Below are 27,953 nucleotides of genomic sequence, written 5' to 3'. Positions count from 1 at the left end.
AGTGACAAAGCAGGAGAAGAAGGAATATTGCGCCAGAGTGCGTAGGGTGTTCCACCTTGTCGGCAAAGCCTTTTGTCCCCAGTGACAAAGGAGGAGAAAAAGAGGATTTCCACCTGAGGGGTGAAGACTCGAGCTACAGGCAAGAGTGTGTATCTACCGCCAGCAAGCGAAGACGCGTGGCAACAGTTGCGTGTGGGAAGCCGACGTGTTACCAGCGAAGAAGTTTGGTGCTTGGAGAGCGGCCAATCGAAGACACGAGGTTTCCTGGAAGAGAAACTTCGGGGGCAGCGGAACGACAACAACGCTGGACATTGAGTGAGTGATTCTCGGAAGAGTATCATTCAGACTTTTGTTCCAAGGACTTTGGACTGAATAAGTCTTCGAACTCTTTAGTCTTTAAGTGTCTTGGTTGTTCGATGCATGCGACTGCATTGTAGTGCATATTGTTGTTTGTATCCGTTGTTTCAAGTGTGGCTGATTGTACTGTGTAGTACGTTGTTTGATTGGTGACATATCGTATTCAACTATTGTCGAGTGTGCATATTTGTGTATCGTTTTGATCTGCCATAATTGAGAATATAATTTTGTTTTGTTTATCAACTCTCGGCTCTGACTTGTTCTTTGGGCCACAGCGGGCGTCCGCTGGCGCGCCAAATAGGACCACTTCTAAATTGTCCACGCTTTTGTGGTGCGGTTCGGGGGGCCGATACTTCGGCCCTTGGAATTAGCCCGGCGATCGCCTCCCTAATTAACGGAGCCTGTGACACCGAACAATGACTGATCAACGCCCGCCTTCATGAAATTAATGCCTCTCTGCGGAAAAAAAGAATTGGACCTGTTCTTCGCCAAGCGTCAACTTAAGCACCGCATCCCTGACTTGATGTCGGCAATAGACGTGTTCGCGGACTCCGTTGCAGCATCGATGGCAAGAGAGCACCAGACCACTCGGGATAAGAAACTCTCCTACCTGCTGGACCGGAGTTCCACCCAAAGCATCCAAAATTTCAGGTTTGTCACCAATCTGTCATCTCGTCCACTCACTGATCAGGAAGCTTCTGTCCTGGCAAAGGGACATGGTTATAACGTGTCAATGACGCCCCGTCTACCGAAACCTGTCGCAGCTGTAGAGGAAGCTGTCCAAAGCGTGAGGACGGGCCCCTGAGAAGAAATTAGGCTGAAATCATTTGGGATCCTTTCGATATTACCGTTACAAAGGAAAAAGAACTTGACCACAGAGGAGAACCAGGCACTTCGGAAACTCCGACGGTATCGAAGCATTGTCATCTTGCCCGCCGACAAGGATAATTCGACGGTGGTGTTGGGCAACGGGGACTACGATCGGAAGGTTTTAGCTCTTTTAGAAGGGGACGCATACACACAGCTAGTAAAGGACCCAACAAAGCAAACCCAGACACAGCTAAACAAGCTACTCGCGGAAATTTTCAAGCATTACCTGGATCTCAGAACACTTTAACTGCGACTAATCTGCCGTAACGAATCCGCACCGAGTTTCTATGGACTACCAAAAATTCACAAGCCTGACATCCCTCTCCGACCAATTTTAGACTTTACTTCCTCCCCATGCCGAGCCCCTTCAAAATTTTCTACTCCGAATCTTCGCCACACTAACTCGGAAGGCACCATCTCATGTCCGCGACACCAGCCACTTCGTGCAGCTAGCGCCAGATGTGAGCTCCGGCGATGACAAGAGCATGGTCTCATTTGACGTCGTTTCATTGTTCACCAACGTTCCAGTTCCCTTAGCTGTCTCCGCTGCCCGTTCTGCACTTGAGGAGGACGCAGGCCTGAGTGAAAGGACTGCTTTATTGGTTTACGAGCTCCGCCGTCTACTGGAGTTCTGCCTGTCCAGTACGTACTTCTCCTACAAAGGAACTATTTTCAGGCAGAACAATAGAACCGCAATGGGAGCTTCCATTTCCGTCACGATGGCAAACCTGATCATGGAGTACATAGAAAAAAAAGCACTCAGCTTCTTTTCGCCGCGACCCAAGCATTTTCTGCGTTATATAGACGATTGCTTTTGCGTCATTAAGACGTCTGAAGTTGAAAACTTCAGACAACACCTAAATTCCGTGCACCCAGCCATACAATTCACGACCGAGTGTGAAAACGACCACTGCCTGCCCTTTCTCGACGTCTAGCTGGCGCAACGGCCTGGAGTTCTCTGTTCATAGGAAGCCAATGCACACTGGCCGCTACCTTCAATTCGATTCTTTTCACCCCGCCTGCCACAAGGCTTCAGTTGTGACCACGCTACTCGAGAGAGCTAGAAACTTGTGCTCTAATGAGACAGAGCGAAAGAAAGAAGAGGCCCGCGTAATTGCGGACCTCAGAAAAAACGAATACCAAAAAACTTCATTCGAGCCGCCACCCGCTGCACAGAGCAACAGAGAATACGAAAACCCCAATCAATCTTAATTGGCAGCCGCCGAAACGCGTACCGGTACCATACGTTCAGAAAACCAGCGAGATGTTGGCACGAATTTTCAAGAAGGAAGAAGTTCGTATCGCACACATGCCTTCGTGTACACTGGGCCGCCTCCTCCCCCGCCCGAAAGACCGGCCAACAATAGACAGGACCCCCGGTGTCGTTTACGAAATTCCATGCGCCGAATGCCCCTCATCGTACATCGGCGAGACGAAAAACCTATAGGAAGGACTGAATCAACACGCCAACGATGTGCGGAAGTTCTACAAAGAGCGCAGCACAGTCCCCGAACATGCTGAGACGTTGCATCACCAGATCAATTTCGAAGCGACGGCCATCCTTGAAAGTAAGCAGAACTGGAGGAGAAGGTTGTTACTCGAGTCGTGGCATATACAGAGGACAGCCCATAACATCAACCGCTCTCTCGGAACCCTTCCCCCAGTGTATACACACGGACTGCGCTCTACAGCAAAACGAGAGAGAGAGAGAGAGGGGTCATTATCCACCCCGCGAGTGCTTTGAAGACGCCGCTGCTACGCAGCCTCCGCAGTCACCCCTGAGAAAGGAACCAAGTCAGTTTCGAAGCGTCGGGTTTTTTCAAAACTTTTGGTTGGAGTTTAAATCATCTTCCAGATTCATACCCAATCAGACAGACTTTTTTCGAATGTTTACATTCAAGTTTTTTTTTTGTGTATTTTTATTAAAAAGCACAAACAACTTCTCCGCTAACAAGTTAAAGCATATCACATGTTACAGAAGCCCGTTTGTTCACGAGTGAATTCACCCACATTCGCAATCAGCTCACGCCATTCCACTGAAGCGCGGTACCGCCACGTCGAACCAATCATCCCTGGCTAGTTGCGTGCAGCATGTCACTTACTCAATTCTCATCATCGCATGCCAGTTCACTTGCAGTTGAATGTATGCACGCGTTTGTGCTTTCTTTGCGCATGATTCACTCGGGATCGTGTTCGGGTGCGGCGAGCAGCCTGCTCGTTTAATACAATTATGAATTTTGCGAGCAATGCGTGCAAGCAGACTCGCACGATGTGGCGGCGGCAAACTTGCGAACGGCAGCATGACGCGCTTGCAATGCCATCGCTCTGCATAGCAGCTATCTGCAGATGACTATGATAAGGTTGCCAGCAATGAGTCAAAATGGCACGTTCATCAGCACGGGCCACCTCGCCAACGCTCTTTTCTGATGCTTATTCGTTGAGGCACCGCCGCAACCGCGCTGAAGTTGTTATCACTAATCGACCGGTCTTTGTTATTACCTAAAGGTGGAAAACCTTTTGCAGCACAGTGTGATGTCGGAGAGCCGCGTGTTGCAGTGAACTTTTATGTGACCAAAGTTATCATTTCTCGCATTTATGGCTTCTTGCGTTCGAAGGCATGGTTGGTTAATAGTCAGCGATCATAAATGTCGAGAACGGCATCAGAAAAGTTTGCCGTGCAAAAGCTGGCCACAAGTCTTCATGCTGCCTCCTATTTCTTTTCGTATTTTTTTTTCTGTCATTTCCGTCCTGCCGGTGAAGAAATGTCTGGAAAGTGAGTGACCTTGCTCGCAACGTCTGAAATCTGTGCGTGGTGCTTGCCGCGATCTATGATAACTTCTTCGCAAGTAAACTGCAGTGGGGCACATGCGAGCGCGTGCCTTTCACATGCTTTAAAATGCCTTTTTTTAAACTTTTTTTCGCTTCATATGCCCATATTTTAACCGCAACCATGTCCAAGTGTTTCTTATAAAAGTAAGAGGCTTTGAAAAACGTTTGCTGTATGTGGACTCAGTTTCAAAGAGTAGCATAGGAAAATCGTAAGTGCACCAAAATGTGGTCATTATAACCCATAGATTGTTATAGCTGGGATCGTTATAAGTGGGTTGGACTGTATTCAAAATTGATTCAAAATTATTTGAAAGAAAATCACTATGCACTTTGAATTTAAAATTTACTATTCACCTACACTTTGTATAATAGCATGCGTATGCTGTTTTGCTTTGTTGTTTTGTTGGGTTCAATGTCCCAAAGTGACTCAGGCTATGCTGAATGCCGTAGTTGAGGACTCTTGGTAATTTTAGAAGACCTGGAGCGCAGTAACGTGCACTTAAATTGCACAGCATAAGGCATCCAGCATTTTGCTCTTATCGGTACACTAAACACAATTTCAAGAAACTCTTAATATAAGTTCCCACCATTATATTCAGTGAAAAGCACACTTGGGTACCAAGTTACAAAAGGTTTGCTGGGCAGTACTGCTGTTAGAGCAAGGGTACACTGCTTAGATTACTGTATATAATACATGTTTGTATCTAAGCAAACATATCAAGTATGCTGCTACGCTCGCATATCCGCCATACCTGTTTCCTCCTGCGTGACTTCGTAGACTAGTAAACGTGACTCATGAGTTATATTTCAGGAGCAGTTTTTCGTGCAGTTTAAGTGTAAAATGTATAGTGACTTCTAATTACAGGCATGACAATCGATGCAAAGGTTGCCGATTTTTCGTGCTAGCAAGACAGTTGCAAGTACTTAGCATTTACCTCGAATGCATATCTTATAGAGAAAATTTTTTCTTATTTCTACCGCCACATTTGTCTTTGTCACATTTCGTTAGTAGTAAGTAGAGACCGGATTATAGGCAAATGCCTATTTTGTTTCTTGCGTTCCTATTATGTCACTCTGATATATGGGTGTTAAATAGAGGTTAAGAAAACCTTTTATAGCATTTTTATAGTCCTATAAATGCCTATTTTGGACGTTTGTGCCCAAGTTTTAATGACTGCCTTTAAATGCCTATTTTCAAAATTGGTGCCTGTATGAACACTATTTAACCTCAAATTTGCTTTCGAGTACAGTTGGACACCGGTATTCAGGTTACAGGGCGAAATTGAATTTTAGAAACTTTATGGGGTCTAACCTATACTCTATCTCATCAGTTCCTTTCAGCACTCTTAAGGTTACAAGGTCTCTTAGCCAATAGGAAAGCCAATTATTTCTACGCATGTATTCATCCGTGTTGCGTTGTCTGCTCACATGCGTATAGGTAACCAGAGGTGCTTCTGTGCGGCCGCACGATGATGAACTAATGCGAAACTGTGGAGTGTCATCAGGGGAAAGTATAGTGTACATCAAAAAAAATTCCCACGTCGTTTTTGGTTTTTTCGTCATTTGCTTCTTCAACTTTGTTTCACTGAGTCGCAACAGAGATTTCATTTTTTATTTAGACACTGGAAGTTGTTGCGTGCTCAATGAAAATATTTGTATCACTAGAATTTTTTAATTAATTCATTACAAGCTGCGAGAGCATGATGTGAGGAGGTGAGCTGGAAACCTTTGCAGGGGTGCAACAGCTATGCCGATTGCACCAAATTGGTACAATTCACCATTTTTGGACTGAGCTGTGCCAAAATCATGAAATTTGCTGAAGTTGCGCTATACTGCACGAAATTGTCCGACCAGCCTCGAAATTTTCTCAGTTGTGCTAATTTCGATGAGAAATAGAGGCGACGTTGGCCACCTGTAGTTTCCGTCATCACTCAACACAGTGATCCAGGCGCGCAGACCCTAACTCTAAACCACTGCTAAGCCAGAACCTCGCGAAATGCGATCGCTCAGATGAAGTAAGAACGCCGCGCCCCCATCGACTGACCGCTGGGGATCTCTGTCAGCGGGATGACGCAACTTAACAAAAATGCGTTGCTGTAGCCAGCAATACTTCGCGGCTCAACAAACGCGGTTGCAGCATCATCATCATCATCATCATCAACTACGCCTACTGCAGGACAAAGGCCTCTCCCATGTTCCGCCAGTTAACCCGATCCTGTGCTTGCTGCTGCCAATTTATACCCGCAAACTTCTTAATCCCATCTGCCCACCTAACCTTCTGTCTCCCCCTGTCTCGCTTGCCTTCTCTGGGAATCCAGTTAGTAACCCTTAATGAACAGCGGTTATCCTGTCTACACGCTACATGCCCGGCCCATGTCCATTTGCTCTTCTTGATTTCAACTATGATATCCTTAACCCCCGTTTGTTCCCTAATCTACTCTGCTTTCTTCTTGTCTCTTAAGGTTACACTTACCATTTTTCTTTCCATTGCTCGCTGCGTCGTCCTCAATTTAAGCTGAACCCTCTTTGTAAGTCTCCAGGTTTCTGCTCCATAGCTATGTGCCGGCAAGATACAGCTGTTATATACCTTCCTCTTGAGGGATAGTGGCAATCTATCTGTCATAATTTGAGAGTGCTTGCCAAATGTGCTCCACCCCATTCTTAATATTCTGGTTGCAGCGTGTTAGGAACTAAATCTGTAAGCGTATGTGGCTGTTAATGTGTGCAAACAAGCTCGACGTGCTGTGAACGCCGGTTTTGCTGGCGACAACGTTGGTTGCCATCGCAACGACACATACGATAGGTGTGAGGTGCCGTCGCTGGGCCAATGGGCGCTTTCTGGTGTTACCTTATCTAGTTAAATGCACCTTGCAATCGTGCCGAGAAGTTGTGCCCTAAACCTAACTCCATCGTCAAAATAAAAGGGAGGGGGAGAGGAGTGTAGCGGCTCGAAAATTTCTTGGCCTAGTTCTAACCGGGGGCAGAACGCCACTTAAGCTACCTCTGCCGCAGTACGTCGGTGGCCTGCGGAAAAGCATTTCATGATTTGGAAGGGGCTGTTAGCACTAGTTACGGGACATAGCACAGTCTGTTCAATTACTCATGCATGTATACGCCACATAATTGTGAGTACTAATATGATCGCTGATGTCTAAAAATGTTACTGGCAATTATTTAGGCACTGTATGGTATTACTGCAGCCCTACAAAAGCAAAGAAAACTGCGCCACCTCTTTTTTTTTCTCTACCTCTACTCCTCACTTTTACAAATCTCCCTAATCTCAAAATCGTGTGCTTGGCAGATCCACATTTCTATCTTCAGAGTCTGTCAAAGGATTTCACAGGTGTGGCAAATGCAAATGTGCATCTTATGATTGTTTGCCGAGTGGCCTGGTTCAAAATACTACTTCTATTGAAATAGGAGTGTTCATATTGACATTGTAAGATTTAGAGACTGTCAAATGGTTTGTGCATTTTTTTAGATACTTTTTTTTTCATGTTGCTCTAAATGGGGTTTTTTGTGATAAAAAATTGGTGTTTTTTCTCCCGTGACCTGCTCCAATTTTGGGTTCTTGTGCTCCAAAAGTAACATTTTGCTGCTCCAAAAATTGCTCCAAATTCTATTTCAGCTGTTGCACCCCTGCCTTTGCCACTCGCCCGGTGTAGGTTTTGCAAGCCAAATTCCTCTTCGGTATCAGAGCAATTCGAAGCCGGAAGATCACACGGCACAGACACATCAATACATCGTGTGCACACAAGGTTACATTCTCATAACATGCCCTTGCCAGGTCATGCACACAAGTGGTGTTGTGTCGTTTGGACATTCTCTGTATTGCACTGCCTGTTTCTGTAGGATGGATCGCTCTATGCGCGAACATTTGGAGAGGCTGGCATGGATTGCGTATGCTTACCACAATACACAGTGTCGCACTGCTGGAACTGCTCTAACAGATGATGCACCAAAATTACTCCAACCCTTGAGAATACTCGCACCGACACGACGTGAGAATGGCGAGTTAAACGCAAATGAAAGGCAAGCAGCTTAGTCTTGCATTTCACTCGATATGAAGAAAATAAATAATGCTCATAGATTCCGTTTGTATGTTTCATATTTCTGTCAACTTTCATACTTCTATTCTGGCAACAGATTGCACAAATTGCACACGTCGCCTCGAAATAATTCTCACAGTGTTACCTGCTGCTTTGACGTATGCAGTATACGTCACCTCCACTATGCTGGGGTGCGCACCCGTGAGGTGAAGGTCGAGCAGCATTCACTAAGACATTTCATCTCTTTCCGGGGTGCGTAGCATTGCAAGTGCTATACGCCCCGGATGGCTCGCGATCAAGTGATGAGATTGTGAGCGCCCTGTGAATGCATTCCTCTTGGTGAATGGCTTTTTAAAGAGACACTAAATTCAAATAACAATCTACATCAAAGTGAAAGCTCAATGTATGATAACGTCTAAAACGACAATATTATCAACAGCAGTGCCCTACTTACCGAGCACAAGAATACATGCGCTCAGTAAAACATTCTCAAAATGATACCGATGACGTCAGACGAACCGCCTACAAATAATCACTAGTAATCAATCTAGCAGTACTAAATAAAGAACAATACGTGCATCAGAAAACGCAATAAAATGCTGCTTGTTCGTTTATATGTTTGACTGATGAAAAAAAGAACAGCCGGGCTTTACCATGGAGAATGGCGTGACTGGATGGGTTGTGCCATCTAGTGGGGCACAGTTGAACCAAAAACACCTCTGCCATCTCGGAGCCAATGGCAGGACAGGATCAATGACCGTTGTTGCTGCTGTGGCTCCCGCTGCTTTCATTCTGCCCCTACTAGTGTCGGCTGCCGTGCAGTAAAGCCGGGCAACTTTGTGTACGGCAACAGTGACGTGAAACGTTCCGTTTGGGCGGGTAATTTTAAGTGCGCTAACCCAATGCAGACCACTAACGTGTGATTTTATTTCAAAATAAGCACTTCCTTGGCAAAAAAAGTAACGCTACGAGGTTGCTGGACCGCCATTTCAACAATCAACGTCAACTTAATAGTTAGCTTTAGTGTCCCTTTAAAGTGTTCACAGACAGAAGAGAAATTGACCCTGTGCGGTTAGACCAAGTTAATACGATTCGAAAAGACTGGCCTCTTAGCGCTCTGGCTATTTTCTCTTGTGTTGCCCTTCTCAGCCATGTTGAAAAGAAAGAGACCCAGGAGCATGCTTATTCGACGGTGGACACTTAACTCCCCATGCTGGACTAGGAAAGGAGGGCCCGTATTCTGCAAACCCTGCAGGAAAAAAATAGCATGGCTATGCTAAACCATTGGCGCCTTTGTACCATTGTAAACTAAAACATTTCTGTTTCCTTTGCTGTCGTAGACACAGATTCCACACGCGTTTCTTCGAAATTTTGAATTTCGTCAAAGTTTATTGTGCCTATGTTTACGATTTTCGGGACCTAAAACAGTGTTTTTCTCACCTGTCTTTGGCACCTAAGATCAGGTTTTTTAGTGCTTATAAATCTGGCCTCTAGTAATAAGTGTCCTCACTTGTCGAAGTGCAGTTGTCCTCATGGTGCTTAAAAAGGTGGAAGGGCTTTGGCAGCAGAAGTAAGAGCTCTAAAGAAGGGGATGATTATGATGATGATTTGCTGCTGTACCCTTTGTAACTGGGGGAGTGTATTGGTAGAGGTCTATTGACACCTTTTACCGCATTAATGGCGAACGGCTCCAGTGACCCTCTGTGTTAAAGAATATTTCATTCCTTCAAACTTTTTTCCCAAACTTCTACCATCTGTAGATATTAACGGTAAAGTAACACACATAAAAACTGGAGACCTGAGCCCCTATTATCGAAAAAAAATTGTACATATACTGATTGTATGTGCTTAACCTATCTCTTCTTCGTGTCCACTGAGGTCCAACCTGCTTGCGTCGCAGTTTTACAAGCTGAATTAGGTACTTTAGGGGGCCATATGCACTGCATATGACATCTTTGTTAAAAATTCCTAGAATGCCTGTCCTTTGGCTCGTCAAAGTGTATTTGGGGGGCTTTTTCTTTACCTTCCACCTTTTCTTCCCCACCACTTTTTGCTTTCTGCCACACATCTCGTTTTCCTCTATTGCTGCTGCTGCGAGCTGCAACCACAATCATGAGCCACAAACAGCCAGACGTCACTCCCCTGTTCGCACCGTGGCGACCCACTCTCCCGCTTCCGGTTCCTGTGGGGGATCACGCTCTGGACACCCGACATGCTGCGTTCTACAGGGAGCCTTAAAAAAAGCTGTCGGCTAGTTAACTTCGGTGCTATTATAGACAGTTGTTTTGGAAGCTTTTAGTCCGATCTTGCTATAAGACATAACACTTAACAACAAAGATAGAAGGCGGTCACAGGAAGACTACGAGATAAGCATCTTCAGGGAACAGCGAGGATGGTGGCTGACTCGCTAACAAATGTGGCTCGCTTTGACAGATTTACAGCCTTGTGGTGGCGATGACTCGGAGAAGAAGTGTAAGGCAATGAACGTTCTTGTTTTAAGCGCAAAAACGTCGTGCACGTTAGGGACAGTTGCCTGCCCAGGAGTCGACACGACAGCTTAAATTTACATAACGCTGCCCAGCCTGGTGTATTCCTCCCAGAAGCAGCTAGAACAGGTTTCTTTTTTTTTCCAATTGCATTGCACAATAAGTGAAGTTTGCAGAAGACTTGCTTTTACTATTACTCAACAGCCCCAGCTCCTATGCTCTTTAACTCAAACTGTAAATTTCTACCGTTTTTTCCACTTTATGGGGGATGTTAACTTTTTAGTCGTTCTTTGAAATGCAAAAATAAAATTGCGCAGTTTGCACTATGTGCATGAGAGAGCCAGTTATGACTCCAATTATATTTATAATGCCCTGCAGCTTCTTCACAAAAGTGTTGTGGGTGTAGTTAACCGAAAGTATACACAGAACCAGTGAAAGTTGTGACACTGGAAGTTCTCATTGTGACACTGGAAGTTCTAAACATTTTGTGCCCAGGCCGGGTACGGGCCATATTGAAAAACACCAGGCTCGGGTGGGCCGAAGCATGGCGTTTCTGGCCCGTGCAGTGCTCCATCTGGGAGAACATTTAAGGAATTTCATGGTCATGAAAGGTAACAGCATGTTGGAAGTGGATCGTGCATTATTCTTCATTCCAAGATAAACTCAATCATTCAGATGTGCTGTTACTGTCATGCATTACAATCATGACCATCAAAGGGTTAAATGAAGAGCATTTTTAAAGCTTCAGTGATTTGGTGACCTCTTTCAGATAACCAGGCAGGTACCAATGCCCGGCAGTCACCAGTGTTTGCCATGTCCGGCGATGGCACAGATGATGTCACTATACCGCTTGTGTTCCTCTTCACTGAAGATGGTCAACTGCTGCTTGATGCATTCAAAGAGCACCCTAACCTTGTGGTCACCTTGTCAGACCTCAGCATCATCTCGTGTAAGTGACTACACTCATTTTGTACTTTTCTAAATATGTGGATGTCTTCCAATCTTGCTTTTACCTGATTGAAATGTTATAGTGGGTCCAACCATAGCTCAGCAAAATTAAAAAGAACTTAGTCAGACTCAGTCGCAAAAGATATTTCTACTGATGGCTTACTCAGATCTTTATTCACCAAAATTCATCTTAGTCAGGTGTAATTGGAATTGCACACGCCAAAATTGTGCTTAGCCAGGCTCACTTTCAGCTTTGTGACTGCACTTTTATTTTTTTGTACAGTCGATCCCATATATATGGGACTCGAAGGGGATCGCGAAATAGTTCGATATATTAATAATTTGCAATACAAAATATGCGTAGTTAAGGCCCAAATTAAAGCATTTCAGGCCTCGGTAATTGTTGCAAGCACTAACATAAGGATTCACTCACAGAGTAATGAAAAACGAAGTGTGAACTGCTAGTTACCGCACTTTATTTTGCATGAAAACAGTCCGTAAACTTGTCTTACTTCTTGCGCGCCATCAAGTTCCAGTCATCCTCAATATCACTGAAGTTTTTCAAATAAGCGAATTAAGCTCCTTTGGCCACAACAGCGTTCATTGATGCAGAATACCCATGCAAGCTTTGTAGCGTGGCAAAAGGTTGTTTAGCGCTGGCAGTGAAGGTGTTGACATATTCATAACCGCACGAGTACACTTCCGCGGCACCGACAACGGCAGCCATGATCTCAGCATCGATGCAGTCAGAAACAGCTACTTAGACTGATGAAGTTGCTCAATGTCCGAGATGGTGTCCGTAAGTGCTGATATCACCAAGGCACCATACATCGTCGCCGGTCAAGACACACCCGAAGTCATCATCTGGTCCGCAAGGAAAGTTGGGACGGTGCTTTACTTGACGTCGCTCCAAGCGTCAGTCATAATTTCTATCGCTACGTGTGGGTCAACGTTAAGTTCAACTCCCGAATGAGGATTTATCAGAAACGAGGTGAGAAGTATACAGTTCCACAAGGCGCAAAAGAAAACTTCGAATTCCCACAGTCGACATGTTGGCGATATCGACGTCACTTGTGTCTTTGCATTTGGGAGTTGCTGCTTTCAGTTGCTTTGATCCAAAAAGCTGGAAAGAGTGTAGCCTCCGAGACATACGTTTTAAAACTGAAAACACCAAAAATACGTCACAAGGTTACACATCTCGAAGGCCTTGCTTTTCAGGCTCGCATGCCATTGTGTGCTAACAAACAAGGAAGGGAACGCAAACATTGCAATGAGTTCGTCGAATCACTTCGTATTCTCATTTTGGTGTCCTTGGCAATCGGTCTTTTCGAAAAACACTATGTCTGCGCGTTAAGACCGGCAGATCACGCACCAAACATGTCGGCGCACTCGCAAGCAACGCGTGATGTACCAGATTAGCCCGATAGAATAACGTCACCTTTTGGTCACCATGCGGGCGCCAAGGGATCGGTACTTGTTAGAATGCGGCGGAAAATTGATCAATATTTGCTAGGAAATATGCACTTTCTGGGCCTCGGCCCGGCACAGCATTCGGTATAGCGGATGTGCAGCTGTGCAGGAGTTCGATATACGGGTGCACCGGCCCCATACTTTTGCATGAGATAGTCAAGAGGGATTTTTCCATTGTTCAATATAGCCAATAATTCTATATATCCGAGTTTGATGTATCTAGGATTAACTGTATGTAGAGCTGTGCGAATAGCAAAATTTTTGTGGATGGAAGCGAATTCAAATATTGAATTTTTGAGTGCCAATAAAATAGGATATTTCTCTAGTATTTTTCAGATACGAAGCAAAATTACAGAACATAAGTTGCAGAGGATTCCTAAGCATATTCTTATGAGACAGAAACATGAAAGTGTTTCTTTTGGCTATAGTTTGATGAAGCACTGTTGGGATGGTGTTCCTTAGCTGTCTAACCAAAAATGAGGCATTGCAGAGGATGTGACAGACAAGGGCGCAGACTCGACTCTCTAGAGTTCCCAATCTGCCCAATAGACATCAATGTACGAGAACATATGAAATTTCAGACACTGAAAACCTTTGGCGTCTGTTTTTTTTTTTTTTACTTCCCAAATTTCAGGTTCAAAAAGGGCATTAATTAAAGCTGCCAGTGCCACCACATCTACCATCTTATTAGTTCGAACAAGCACTTTCTTGAGTTAATCCGTTTGTAACCATATCAGAGTCTGAAAGGCAGCTTTGCCACAATGCTATACTGTAATGGGGTAAAGCATTTAAAAAAAAATTTTAAAGGGCCACTGTCACAGTGCAGTGCGGCCATGTCTTTACGGATAAGCACCAGAAATGCATGAAGGCATGATGGTGGCAGGCGGAAAATGTGCCAGTATGACTTAATTGTTGACAGCCCTTCTGATAAGCATCTTCAGCTAATTTCTCAGCAATGCATGTGGCCTAGCGCTGCGGTATGTGTACAACCCAAAAGCGTCGCGTTGCAGTTGATGCTACCTCTTTGTTCGGCACCGCACAAATGTACTGCCTTCATGAACATAAGCAGCTCGCCATCACTGTGCTCGTGTGCAGTTGGGAATGGAGTGGGCATGACAAACACTTTCCTGACAAATGCTTGCACACAGTACAGCGAGTACCCTGGCAGTGCCTGTATCGGCTGAGTTGGCGATGCACTGCACTCAATCAGAAACGATTAGCTTCATGCAGCAGCTCATGCTCTGTAATCGGTGGAGATTCGGAGATCATTTACATGAACACACGCATCGGGCAAAGCCAAACAAATTCTCAACTCTTCCACCACAGTCTCTGTTCTGTGTCATAGTTTCCAAATGCTCCATGCGAGAGAGCCATAATCTAGGTATTTCATACTTTGCTTTTATCAGCGGCACTCATCATGAGATACAAATTTGTAATTGGCAGTTGGCACATAGTCAAGCGGGGTTTGCGATTGGATTTGAACGTGCTTGTGAGAACCCGAGGATGCACCAGAATACCTGATATATTTACTGGGAAACATAAAAGCTATTTCGTACGTGGCTGTGGCAATTTGATCACTCAAACAGAATAAAGACAGTATAAATTCATTTCTTTGGATGAGTTTGCCTTTTCTAGGGAAACTGAAAAGTCAGACATTAGCAGTATTTGTGTTGAGGAAGTTTGTAGTATAGCTAAATTTTAGTGCAAATAAAATCGACTAGCAAACATTCTTAAAATAATATTAGGAAGTTTGAGTATTCGCCCTTTCCTACTTTTATGTTTATGGTACCTGCCTCACTGTTACCTTGCGACACGGGGTGTTCAAATTGGTTGGCTTAAGAAACAAGTAAGACATTGTTAATTTGATGTTGCTGGGAGTGAAACAAGTAAGACGTTTCATGTTGCTTGGAGTGAAACAAGTAAGACATTGTTAATTTGATGTTGCTGGGAGTGAAACAAGTAAGACATTGTTAATTTGATGTTGCTGGGAGTGAAAAATTTTCAATTAAGCAGGCCTTTAAATTGACAGAACATAAAAAAGCAGGATTTGAGGAACTTTGCCAAACTGAATATAATCAGAGATGCTGGATTGTCATGTCCAGTTTGGAAGGCCAGTAATTTGCCAATCCCGATTTTGCCATAAGACCAGGGAAACGGTGGCTCTTGGGAGCCATAAGGCAATATCACGTAGCGATGTTGAAGGCTCAGGTGAAACACTGCAACCTTGTTGCTGCCTTCACAAAGGAAAAAAGGAAAGAAGGAAAAGAGAGAAAAAAGAGAAAATGATCTCGAAGTCTAAATGCACACTTGCAGAGTAAAAGAGACGCTTCGGTGCAACACAGTGGTAATGTGTGAGGAGCATGTCATGCTCATTGCAGGCATGTTGTATTATAATGCAAACTCTCTCTCTCTGGAAAAAGAAAGACAATAATAAAGTGTTATTTTTACAGTATTTGCTACATTTTCTGGCTGAAAAACATCATCATTTAATTTATCAAACTGAGTTTGAACTGAGTTTCAGGATCAACCACGAATCAGAGGTCTGTAATCATCACAAGTTCTGTCACACTGCCTTTTATTATTTTTCCCACTTTTTCCTAAAACAATGGGCAAATGGTTGCATCATGACACATTGACGCTGCAAGGAGCACTTAACACGGTTCCCACGTGTGACTTTGGCATCCCACTAACCACTTTTCTTTCTCCTCTCCCCGCTCACTGGCAGCAATGCAATTGGGGTGGTTTGCCTAGCAGTCATCAGCATCGCACCATCACAATTGCTGTGCGTCATTCCCTTGTGGGCTGTAGAAGTCCATCATTTCCACATGGTTAAAGTGAAATTAGGATAGGCAGTTGCCAACTGCTACCTAAAGTTATCTACTGAAATTACATTATGAAATACGGAACTGCGAAACTCTTTGAAATACGTGGGGTTGTAATAACAGAATTCGAATTGATGACATTTTACTGTATGTTGTGTACATATAGGCACGATGGCACAAGTTATATTTCTGGCCACTGTGCATTAGCATGGGGGAAGAACTCAAAAACACCAGTGTATATGCGTCAAGTTAGGTGCACACCCTTTGCAATCCGAAACCTTTATCCACCCTTCATCTCTTCCATTGTGAAACAAAAAAAAAGAGAACGCTCGTAAAAGAAGTTTTTTTTTTTACTTATTTAGAGATGATGCATAATGCAGTGAGAAAATGAACACATGAATCAACCAGAAAACTTGTCAAGCAGTGCTGACCACAAAGCTGCTGTGGTCATGTTTCGTTGTCAGCAGTGGACCGACAACAAACCGCAAAGGGTTAAAGAATTTCGTGTGGTCGGAATTTATTTGAGTGTCTCACTATGGTGTGCCTCATAGTCTTGTTGTGGCTTTGGCTCATAGTGGACAAAAAAATTATTTTTTTAATATCATTTAGTTTTGTTGCCTTTGATACTGCCATTATATCTTGATTTATGTATGGGGGAGTTAATGCATAATTTGTTGTAGTGTTTTATATGCATGAGTGTGTCTTCAGTCAGGGCTAGTAGAAATGCTGTTGCCACGTAGTTTATTACTCAACACTTTATGTACTTAATACTCAAACAGCTTTTTATTAGAATAAGTCTACTCTGAGATGTTTTTTTTTTGTGTTCATCTGTGTTTTGGTACTATATACAGGTTTGGGTGAAACCAGTTTACTCAGTATGCCAACAGGCTGTCTTATTTGCCAGAGTGCACTTTGTGTGAGCATACTATACTGGCAAGCACATATCTGGCTGGCTGATCTGCCTACCATCACGCCACATTTGTAGTATGTACATCGGTGTCGCGTGTGCCATTTTGAGGTAGGACGTATTAATGTGCGGGAACATGTTTCATGCCAATGTTGGAATAGGAATAAAATAAAAGGGCATGAAAAATAAAACACCGATAAATGCAATGCTTATTTTGTTCCCCCTCTTGTCTAGGTCTTTTATTTGTTGTATTTTGTATCATGAGTGCACTTACTCGTCACCATGCCAAGGTCACTATGCTTGTAATAACCACGTTTGATTTAACCTGAAACTTTGCTGATATCATATTTGTGTTAACAGCCTCATCTCCCAACACCGAGGGTGAACCTGCTGAAGAAGCAGCCAATCAAACATCAGGTGAACCTAAAAAAAGCAAGGCCTCTGCAGAAGCTGAACTACTACGGAAGGTGCAAATCTTGCGTCATTTGGATGCACTGGGTCGGCTGCACGGTGAGACGAATGAGCTGCTAGAGAAAGAAGCCACCATCCGTCGTATGCTGGGAAAGTTGCTTAGCCAACACAAGTTGTTTGAGATGGATATTCGCAGCCTTCTGGAGCATCTAGAAGACTTCACCGCAGAAGCCAGGACAAGGCATTCTAGTGCCGATAGTCTGTGCACATCACCTCTTGTGCCTGCAACATCGTCAGATAACCCACTTTTCAGTGCAGAGGCCTTTGTCGCATTCATCATGAAACACCATTGTGAATTTACTGCTACAGAAGAGGCATCTCGATGACCATGGGAACTCACTTACTCAAACAATCCTGCCAAGAAGTGCATTTCTTTTTGTCCTGCCAGTGCTCCTCCCACCTCCTGCTGCTTCATTGTGGGTAACTGGAGTACACTCCATCCCATGGTGATTTAGGAGTTGGCAGTGTCGTGGTAGTTTTTACTATGATCGTAAAAGCTTCTGATCATTGCGCAGCTCTTGATTGTGGCCTAGTGAGCTCCGGAGAACCATCTATGCGTACTTTTTACACAAAAATATTTTGGACTGCAATGTTGTGGTGCCCTCCAAAAATTGCCTAATCCTAGACTGATGCTGCATCGGATAATTAGTTGAACCAACTTTTATAGCCATGTGCCATACCTGTGAACTGTCCAGATTTTTTTCATGAAGTTTAGCTGTTTAGGCTAGTTAGATAATTATACAATTATTGTGATAATTTGGACTAAGTCAGAGTTGCACATTAGTTAAACTTGCCAGGTAGTAAATTGTGAGTGAAAATATTGAAGTGACCAAGAAGTTATGTACAAGTGCGATCAAAAGTTTGCAGACCACAGGATTGCGTGGCAGAATGCATCGACGCACCAGCTAGTGAAGAGACACGACGAGACACCTGCTGCAGGGCGCATGCACATCCCGTCTTACTCTTGGCTTCTCATGTTGCTCTGTTGGGCATGGTTACGGCGCTCGTAGCCAAAACGACAACTGGATGTCGCTTTCTTTGCTCCATTGAATCTGTGTTGTTCATTTAGGTAGCCGCTGCGACGGGGCCGGTTCAAGTGCCGGCTCGCGTTGTTATTGACACTGGTTGATTAGGATAAGTAAGCATAGCGGGCGTCGCACAACCTGACGAAGTCAAACGCACAAAATTAAATTTTCTCAGGCCAGCTTGCCTTTGTCGGGCTAATCCAAGTTGTACTTAAATGAGCTTAGTTAAGTCAAAGTAAATGTAGCTGAAATTAATCAAATGTAGTCGAGCACTTTATGACCTAAATAAGTCGGGCGTAACTAGGTTTAGTTAAGCCCAGTCCAGCTTGGTGTTTTTTTGTTAAGCGAAGTTAAGCTTAGATCAGTCCAGATGAGTCAAAATAAGTATAGCCAAACCTAATTAGGCAAAGTTGATGCTCATTCTTAACCTAGCCGTGCAAAATTAGCCTATACAAGGTCAACCTTATCGCGGCCAATTACGGTAATCTATGTCAACTTCCATATGAGCCCACAAAAGTCAAGGCCAGGAAGATACTATTTAATCTTTACTGACTTCATACTAATTAATACATTTTAGGTTTGATTGGTGCTGATATTGTGAATTCCAATTATGACTTAATATTAGTCTGAAATCCAACTAAAGTACCCTGTATACTGGAATTTCATGTGGCCTAATTAGGCTAAACATGGATAACTAAGCTAATTAAGCAAACACCAAGGTAACTATAAATAAATCTGATTAAGCTTGGTTGGTCATAGCATCAGCAAACCAATTGGATTATAATAAGCTTTAATTAAGCAACATATTATTAAAACAAATAATTAAGGTGATTGAAGTCAAATTTTCATGAGCTCAGAGAATCCAAGCTCGGCAAGATGCTGATTACTCTTGACAGAGTCGAGTCTCATTTACCTTAATATAAAATTAATTACCCTGAACATTATAAATATTACTGAATAATGTCCGTGATATCGAAGCCCACCTGAAGTACTCCAGTTTGGAGGTCTCAGAATTATGCTAATTATGCCTAGTTACGCCTAATATTGACATCTTTTGCTGCATAGGATGCTTTTGAGAGTAAAGGTGTTCAATGCAGTGTAATTATTTACGTCAATTTCTTCAGGGCAAGCACACTGTAAAATGCTAGTTCTCTTTTTTCAGGGAATATGCAACAAGATATCTAAATTATAATAATGGGAATTGTGGTAATATCAAGAAATGCCAGTGAGGGCTCCAGGATGCGCCTTCGGTTTTGGCGCCAGCTTGCATTGACAAAAAAGCTGTCAGTCGGCCGCTAGTGTGTAGGGTTGCGTGTTATATCTAGGGTTGTGTTTTATATCTATATTATATTATTTTATATTTATAACTGATTCCTCTTAATAATTGAACCCCTGAACGATGATTATGCCAAGCGACAGAAAGAGGCATAGGTTGAAGCATTCGCTCACATATGCTGCAGCAATTCTGTGTGGCCATCCTTAGCACGCTTAGTCCGACGCCTTACCTCCATTATCACTGCAATCGATGAGAGCCGACGGTCACATTGGCGGATGATGTAAACGGCTCCTAGGTAGAAGACTGTGGAAGCAGCATTGAAGTGGTAGTGCTTAATTTTGTATTTGCAATGCCATCATACGTGCCACTGGAGGAGCGAGAATGTATTGTGGAGCTGTCGTTGCAGGAATGGTCCTAACGCGCAATCTGCCGCTTGATGAATAGGTCGAGGGCCGCAGTCAGCACAATTAGCAGGACCTTCCGCGACCATGGAGGAAATCTTGCTGACAGAAAGCGCTGTGGACTTCCAAGAGCAACGGACACTCCAACTGATTCGCTTATCGTTGCCTGTGTGGTGGTAGGCCCATTCATTGATGCCAAGGAAATTCGTCGTGAGCTTCAGCTAGACGTCTCCCTCAGCACTATTCAGCGGTGACTGCAAGAGGCAGAGCTGTGGGGCTGCTTGGCTGCTCAGAAACACCAGTTGACGGAGCGACAGAGGTAGCTAAGGCTCGAGTTTGCACGTTCTGTGGAGGGCTGGACGATGGAAGAATGGGGTGAAGTAATTTTCACCGACCAATCTACCTTCTCTTCACGATGGGACCAGCAGCGTCATGTATGGCGCTTTATGAATTGCAGGCGAGATTCACCCGCAGGTTTGATTCATGGCAGTTAAAAAATGAACTATTACTTCAGCAATGCCATTTGTCAGCTCCTCACACTTTGTATCAAACCCTCCCGTGAACAACAACACTTATGATACAAATATCATTGCTTGTCTCCTTCCGAGGCCAGACCTATATATCTTTTCTCCCATAGAAGAAAGTATTTCAATGTAATATAACGCAGGCCTTGAAGCATCACTAGGTTACCTGCCGCGACTATTCCGTAGCGTCTGAACTATATACAGGTCGCTCCGCAGCTTACCCGAAAATTGCGGGTTCAATCTCTGCAGTGGCAATCGCATTTTTATGGAGTTGAAATGCTAAATGCTGGTGTATTGTACGATGTCAGTGCATGTTAAAAGAGGACCTGACAGTCAAAATTTTCGTAGCCCTCCACCATGGTATGCATGGCCTGTAATCCTACCGTTGTGTTGGCACATAAGATGACAGATATATTATTATGAGTAATTGATGCATACCGTACTCCGACAAAACACTGATTTTTCTGATCAAGTTCCCCCAGATACCTTCCAGAATACTGCCACAACGTTTTGTCCAGTGGACGCTGCGCCGTCAGCGCATGGGGAGCCATCAGCAAGGATAGACTCGGTCCACTTGTCTGAATCAATGGATCCTTCACGGCATCAGCCTATTCAAGCACGACATCCGAGGTGTGGGAGCACCTGCACTTTACCCTTGAGGTGGTCGTGAGGCTGTACGAGTTGATGCCGCAATGCGTCCCAGCCATCATCGCCGCCAACAGAAACCTGACACGTTAATGAGAAAATGTGTGGCAAGACACCTAGTGTTTACAACCTCACAAAATTAATTTAATCATCTTTCGGACCTTGGCAACCAGTCACATGGTCACTTTTGCCGAGATATTCTGCTTTGTTGAACAGAAGTGCTCAGGCGCAGCTTTGTTGTCGTCGTCATCCGCATGCTGACGGCTCGTCAAAAGTACAAGCTGTTATGGACCGAAGGATCCTTGGGTATTCAGCTGCCACTTAAAGAGGAGCAGCAATTATTAGGGGCGAAGCTCCTTATAGCAGCACCCGTTCGTCCCTCGTAGTCATAGTGTGTAACCAGTCCTACGCTTTGACCTCCAAGGTGGTGCCGGTGGAAGATTTCTCCTGTGCGTTGTTGAACAATAAAAAAAATTCACAGCGTGCACGTTAACTAAAAGCCGAATTCTTCTGTCTCTCATTTACCATTAGCAGCCATTGGCATGTTCCAGTAGGAAACATTAGTAGAAGTAGAAGTGTTAAAAGCCGACTTCTGCTGTCTCTCATTCCCAGTAGCAGTCATTGTTTACCTCCAAGGTAGTGCCTGGGGAGATTTCTCCTGTGCGTGATTAAACAATAAAAAGTTTTTGTTCAAAACACCGTTAATTTATGAAATAAACCAACAAAAGATGCCAGATGTTTTCTAAAAGCAAACGAAAAGACGCCAGATGTTTCTAAAGCAAAACAAAAAGAAGACGCCAGCTGCTTAACGAAAGACGCCAGGTGTTTTCTAAAGCAATGGTTTTATAATCAAAACCATATCGATACAGGTTTGTAGTTGCTGATGCTCGTTGCCGTCGGTGTGTTAGTATGGATAAGGATGACGAAAGGCGGGCGCGCGCGCTCGCAGACAGGACCCTGAAGTGAGAGCACGCGAGGCAGAAGCGCGCCGGGAAGCTGCGCGATGTCGCCGCAAAGATCCTGCTGTACGGGAACAAGAAGCCACATCAGCAAGGCAGCGTCGGCAAGATCCCGCCGTACGTGAACAAGAAGCTGCAGCAGCACGTCAGCGTCAGAAAGATCCCGCCATACGTGAACAAGAAGCTGCAGCGGCACGTCAGCATCGGCAAGATCCTTCTGTACGGGAACGAGAGGCCGAGGCAGCACGTCAACTTCGCGAAGCAGATCTTGAATACGTTCGACAATGGGAAGCGGCGAGGAAGCGCACATATCGCCAGGCGAATTAACGAAAGAAATTTTTACGATAGGAGCTTCGCCCAATCTCATCATCATTCACCTCGTGGATCTGTCATGAATTTTTTTATTTTGACGAAGGAGAAAATTTTTTTGAATGTCTGAACTAATATTTGGTCATAAATAATATCCATAATAATTCGTACTAATTAGACATGAATTAACTTCATCAGTATGATGGCGGTAAAAGTAATTAGTATCTTCCTGGCCTTGACTTTTGTGGGCTCATGGGGAAGTCGACATAGATTAATTGGTCGTGATAAGGTTTGCCTTGTATAGGCTAATTTCGCACGGCTAGGTTAAGGATGAGCATCATCAACTTTGCCTAATTAGATTTGGCTATACTTATTTCGACTCATCTGGGCTCATCTAAGCCTAACTTCGCTTAACATAAAAACATCAAGCTGGACTGTGCTTCAACAAACCTACTTACGCCTGACTTATTTAGATCATAAAGTGCTCGACTACATTTGATTAATTTTGGCTACATTAACTTTGACTTAACCAAGCTCATTTATGTGCAACTTGGATTAGACTGACAAAGGCAAGCTGGCCTAAGAAAATTTAATTTTGCGCGTTTGACTTCGTCAGGTTGTGTGATGCTCTCTACGCTTACTTATCCTAATCAACTGGTGTCAATAACAGCGTGACTCGGCGCTTGAACCGGCCCCGTCGCAGTGCCTACATAAGAGAAGGGCACAGATGCGATAGAGAAAAGAAAGCGACACCCAGTTGTCGTTTTGGCAACGAGTGCCGTAACCGCGTCCAAAAGAGCGACATGAGAAGCCAAGTGATAAGATGGGACGTGCATGTGCCCTGCAGCAGGTGTCTCGTCGCTAGCTGGCGCGTCGATGCATTCTGCCACGCGATTCCGTGGTCTGCAAACTTTTGATCGCACCTGTACAGTAGGCACAGGTAAGAAACATTCGAGGTGTGGACTAGTTGCTAATTGCTTAAGTTTTCAAATTGCTGATTGCTTAAGTTTTCCTGGATTATGGTGACAGTGCTGGAGCTCCTGTCTTTCCCTGTCATTTAGTACACAGTATTGGAAAGAAGATCCAAGCAGTACTTTGATCATCATTATGTGACTATTGCAAACCTTATCAGCGAGAGACAAAGGCTTCTTGTTTCAAGCAGTTAGGTCAATTTTCGGTGCAAGTAAGATTTGCATAGAAAAGTCTGATAAAAAAAAAATAGCGGTGTATTTTAAAAACAATGTCTCTGCCATTCCAGGTTTCCTTCTGCATGCATTCTGCTTCTGAAGCTGAACCATCGTTTTAAAGGGCATATGTACTACAAGAAAGGTTTGAGCTCAGGCTTGTAGAAAACTCTTTTTTACTTTTGTACACTTTCTCCCTCTCTCGGTGTCATGTCCAGGGAACATTTACAAATTTAAACAGTTTGTTGGCTGACAGGTATAATGAGCACATGCTTTGAGCATATGTATATAGAATGTGAGCTTTTGTATAGTTCAGAACTAAGTCTTTTATAAAGGAAGACACTGTTAATCTATGTCATGCACATGAATGGATTCATGGCATTCTGCAGAAGCCTAGTCGGTGAAAGTTGTAGCGTTGCACTTGAAATGTTTTTACTTCTTAACCAAGAGTCTTTCACATTAATGTTGTCGGCATCTGATTTGCTATATGTTTAACTGCAGTGCTTTCAAGAGCATGCTTTTGTTTTGTATGAAACTCTGGAGGTGGCATGGTAAAGCCAGTACGTAATTTATTCTTGACCAGAGGCTTGTAACTTGTCTAGTGTATGAAGGATGAATCGTGGTCTGGTCATTAATAGAGAGGTAACGTGCTTTCATTTCGTTCTTTCTCAGCCATTAAATTGCTTAAATTTATCGTTGCAGTATCCCTGCCTTTACTGTATTTATTATTACATATCGTAAACAGCCAGATTATAGCACTGTATAAGGTGGTTTTCGGAAAAGAAAAAAATCAATGCTGTACCAGCAGTGCAAGAGCTTTAGAAAAACTTGTCTTTTGTACTCCCTAAGGTCGTTTGTAAAATATTGTACCTAGTAAGCAACTTGAACATATAAAGATGTGCAGCAATCATTTGTTTATATTGACAAATATGCTAGAATGTCTTTAAAGCTACCTAACCACCAGCTCACTTGGCCACAATCAAAAGACCTAAACATGTAATTTTTGTTTATTCAAATTGAAATTATCGGACAGTAGGTTTATTTATGCCATTTCAGATGAGTTAAAAGAAGGGGTGCCAGAGCATAACCTTCTGCCCCAAATTTTATGGATGCTACACTGAAAGAGCAAGCCACTATCATTATATGCTCATCTTTCGTGTGTGTAATATATATATATATATATATATATATAATTTAGAAAATGATGAATAATTATCCATAAATTGAGACCAGTAATTTCTTTCATTTAACATAGTATGTACTTGAGAGGAACTTGCGAAAGGTCAGAAATGGTGTAAATATTCAACATCGTCTTGAATAACTTGTTCTATTAGTGCTTACGTTTAAATAAGAGGTTACCTGGGGCCAGCATCGTGTGCAGATTGCTACCTGTTTATGAGAGCTGTGTAAAGCGCAAGAGTACTCTCAGTCAGGGATGTTGTGTCAAAGACAGCATGTGCTGTTTACTGCACTTGTTAATAAGCCATGCAGTGTTTCTATAGGGTATACAGAATGATGTTCTTTAGAAGGAAGGAATTAAGGTGCTGCTTCGAGGTTTTTCTAACAAGAAGTAAAGGTCATGGCAAAGTAGCGAGGCACATGACACACATATCCAAAGCATGGTGTGTCTGTAATGACAGTGTTTGATTGTGTGAGCAAGCGGAATGAGGTGACCTGAAAAAAACATGTGCCACTGCATTTCAGGGGTCCTTGATTAAATGACAATGTGATTTTCTGTCTTACTGAGCATTGACATGAAATTTCCTCTTCCTATTTCTATTGAGCTGATTTTTCAGTTTACTTTTTTTTTTATTCTTTACTACAGCTTACATTTTAAGCCTGCTTCAACCATGCTCTTTTTTTGCAAAAAAAAAAAAAAACGCTTGTGAGATTATCTTAATGAAGGTTAGAGTAGCATGTGTATGATTTTTCTTTCAAGGCTACAGTTAGAAACTCTACTGTGTGGCAAAGAGATCTTGAGAGTGCTTTTGATTCTTTTCTTTCATCTATGGAAGGGTATTCTGCAACATGTTTGCGTGTGTATATATAAGCGTGACGTGAAATCTTCAGTCTGTCTGGAACATGTCCATGTATTGTTCTTCCTTCGAAGTTAGGGATTCCTTTCCTGTGTACAGCAGGGCTCTTCATCATAGTTTCAGTAGTATGAGAATTCAGTCAAACGTGACAATGCAAATGAAACGTACTGCAGAATATTTGATGAAGTTTATCTATCCACTTCTTCTTATTTATTTATACTGTTTTATCTTCATAACAGTGCCTGATCAGCGAAAAAGATTAGCATGTACATTGCATCATGGATAGCCATAAAGGATAAACAAGAGAATGATAAATGTGTATATATAGTTATTTGTTCTGTTGCTTCTCTCCTCTACCACTTTTCTTTTGTGTTTGATACTGTTTTGGAAATAGCGCTTGCTATTAAACTGCGAAAGGAGCAACTCTTTATTGTTGCTTTCCTAGTGTCAGAACTGCCTGTAATTCTAGTTTGTTACACTGTGCGTATGAGGCTAGTGTTATGGCTTTGTTCATGTGTCTACGTCTTGCAGTGAATGAATGCCGATACGTATGTACATCCATCCACTTTTCCCAGAAAGAAATGTTTTGGACACTCACGTGCAAGACCCTTTTTCCGTGGTGCTATGTAGTGATCATGTCAAAGGACTTGAGACAGTTTGTATGACGCTGCATTTTGAAGTTATGGAAAATCTGTGACACATGTTTCTCTGTTGTTACATATAGAGACTCTGAAGATGTTTTATCACAATTGCTCAGTCTGATTTGCATGGTTTCAGATTTGCTTTTACATATCCTGTTTAATGTTATCTAAAAGTTTGGTACTAAAGGGCCAGTACATGCTTGCTTGGCTAGTTCTTGCCAAAGCATTTGGAACATTTTAGGGTTTGATATTTATGGTATAGTGTATAATCGTAGCCCATTGCATTGTCCAACGAGAAAACACAAGAATTGCTACTTGTTTCTGGCAAGAGCAGTGCATGATGCAAAAATTTTACCTATTTGTTTATAATTAAGGCATGAGCTTTAGTTATGAACATAGACATTTATTGCCTCTTTCTGTGTTGTACTCTGTTATGCTAGTCAACCAGTGTCCTGCGCTGTAGGTGTGTAATTTCAAGCAGTATTATCACTTCTTTTTTGTGCAGTACCATTTTGCGGATAGGGAATGGTGAGAGACTGCTTGGTGGTACACATCTATGACCATGTATGCTGAAAAACTGGCATAAGACTTCACAGGCCAAATCAGATAAGGGCAACACGGCTTTTATCGGCGAAAATCTGCTACCATTAAAGCTTTGCACTTATGCATTGGTTAAGCCTGCCATGAACCTAGTAGTCATAGCCACATGTTGCCACCTGTACTTTCTTGTTTTTTTTATCACAATTTTCACATGAAGTAGGCAAGTGTTGTTGCCAAGTGATAAAATACAGAGTATATAATAAAGCGTGATCACACTAATGTGGATTTCAATTTGAATCAGTCGGTAGCATTTATTATTTTCAACTTCAGTGAACTGTTGTTGTAGCTGATGGGTAGCTGAATATTAAGATAAGTTATTATGAACGTAGGATAACTGTGAGAACTATTCACAAAAGTATCAAAAGTAAATGATTGCATGGTGCTTTGAAATCAGATTTGAAGCAGTATTATTATTCGTGATAATGCAGAACTTTTTTATATATAAATAAAAAAAAGTCTTCTTGAGTTTACTGATTGTTTGCTGATGATAACTGTGAGTACATCTTTGCACATTAGGTAAACATTGGACATTGGAATCTTTAGGCACTGACCAAGATGTTTCTCCAATCAAAAGTACTCGGTAAACAAGTAATTCTCATCTCTGCTTTTGCTATCTTGTTCTTGTCCATAATAGTGGCATTCTGTTAAATAGCAGAATGCAAACATGCAAGCAAGCGTTTCTGAAATGCACAGTAATGAAACCCCAAGTGAAACCTCACCCCCTTTGGCCAGAGTGTGGGCTAGGGCACTTCCCTGACTGCAGTTCTGAGCTACTATACCCCATCAATTTTCATGGCCTTTTACTTTCATTTTTGGGGCTGGCAATTATTATTTTGTAAAGGAGACAAATAATATCTCACTAACTGTTTCAGTGTGTTAATTACCTAAATGTTTAATGCTGAAGGTAGGGCATTCTCTCCATTAACCTAGGTAGTGTTGGTGTTGTTAAAACCGAAAACAAGATGCACCAGAGTTGACCACCAGGCTATAGTAACACTGCGGTGCTGTGGAAAAAAAAAAAGATTCCGCTGAAGTACCAGATTTTTCAAGCCACAAAGCAGGAGGTGCAGGCGATGCTCTGTGTAAATTGTTGACTTTACAGATTTTTGGGGAGAAAAGCTTGCAGATCAGAGAACATGTTGAA

At 43.0% G+C, this 27,953-nt stretch overlaps 1 protein-coding gene across 1 annotated transcript in view; it reads left to right on the top strand.

Annotated features, from left to right (window-relative positions):
• Positions 1-27,028, top strand: part of Edem2 (ER degradation enhancer, mannosidase alpha-like 2) — a 170,119-nt gene extending 143,091 nt beyond the window's left edge. Inside the window, exons 20-21 of the mRNA XM_037414120.2 lie at positions 11,361-11,540; positions 17,099-27,028. Coding sequence (XP_037270017.2) covers positions 11,361-11,540; positions 17,099-17,535 — 617 coding nt within the window. The 3' untranslated portion in view covers positions 17,536-27,028. The remainder of the gene's footprint in view (positions 1-11,360; positions 11,541-17,098) is intronic.
• Positions 27,029-27,953: the final 925 nt, after the last annotated feature.

The sequence above is a fragment of the Rhipicephalus microplus genome, chromosome X (assembly GCF_043290135.1).
Source record: "Rhipicephalus microplus isolate Deutch F79 chromosome X, USDA_Rmic, whole genome shotgun sequence".
In the NCBI taxonomy this organism is placed as follows: Eukaryota; Metazoa; Arthropoda; class Arachnida; order Ixodida; family Ixodidae; genus Rhipicephalus; species Rhipicephalus microplus.
This window is presented reverse-complemented; position numbering and strand designations above follow the sequence as displayed.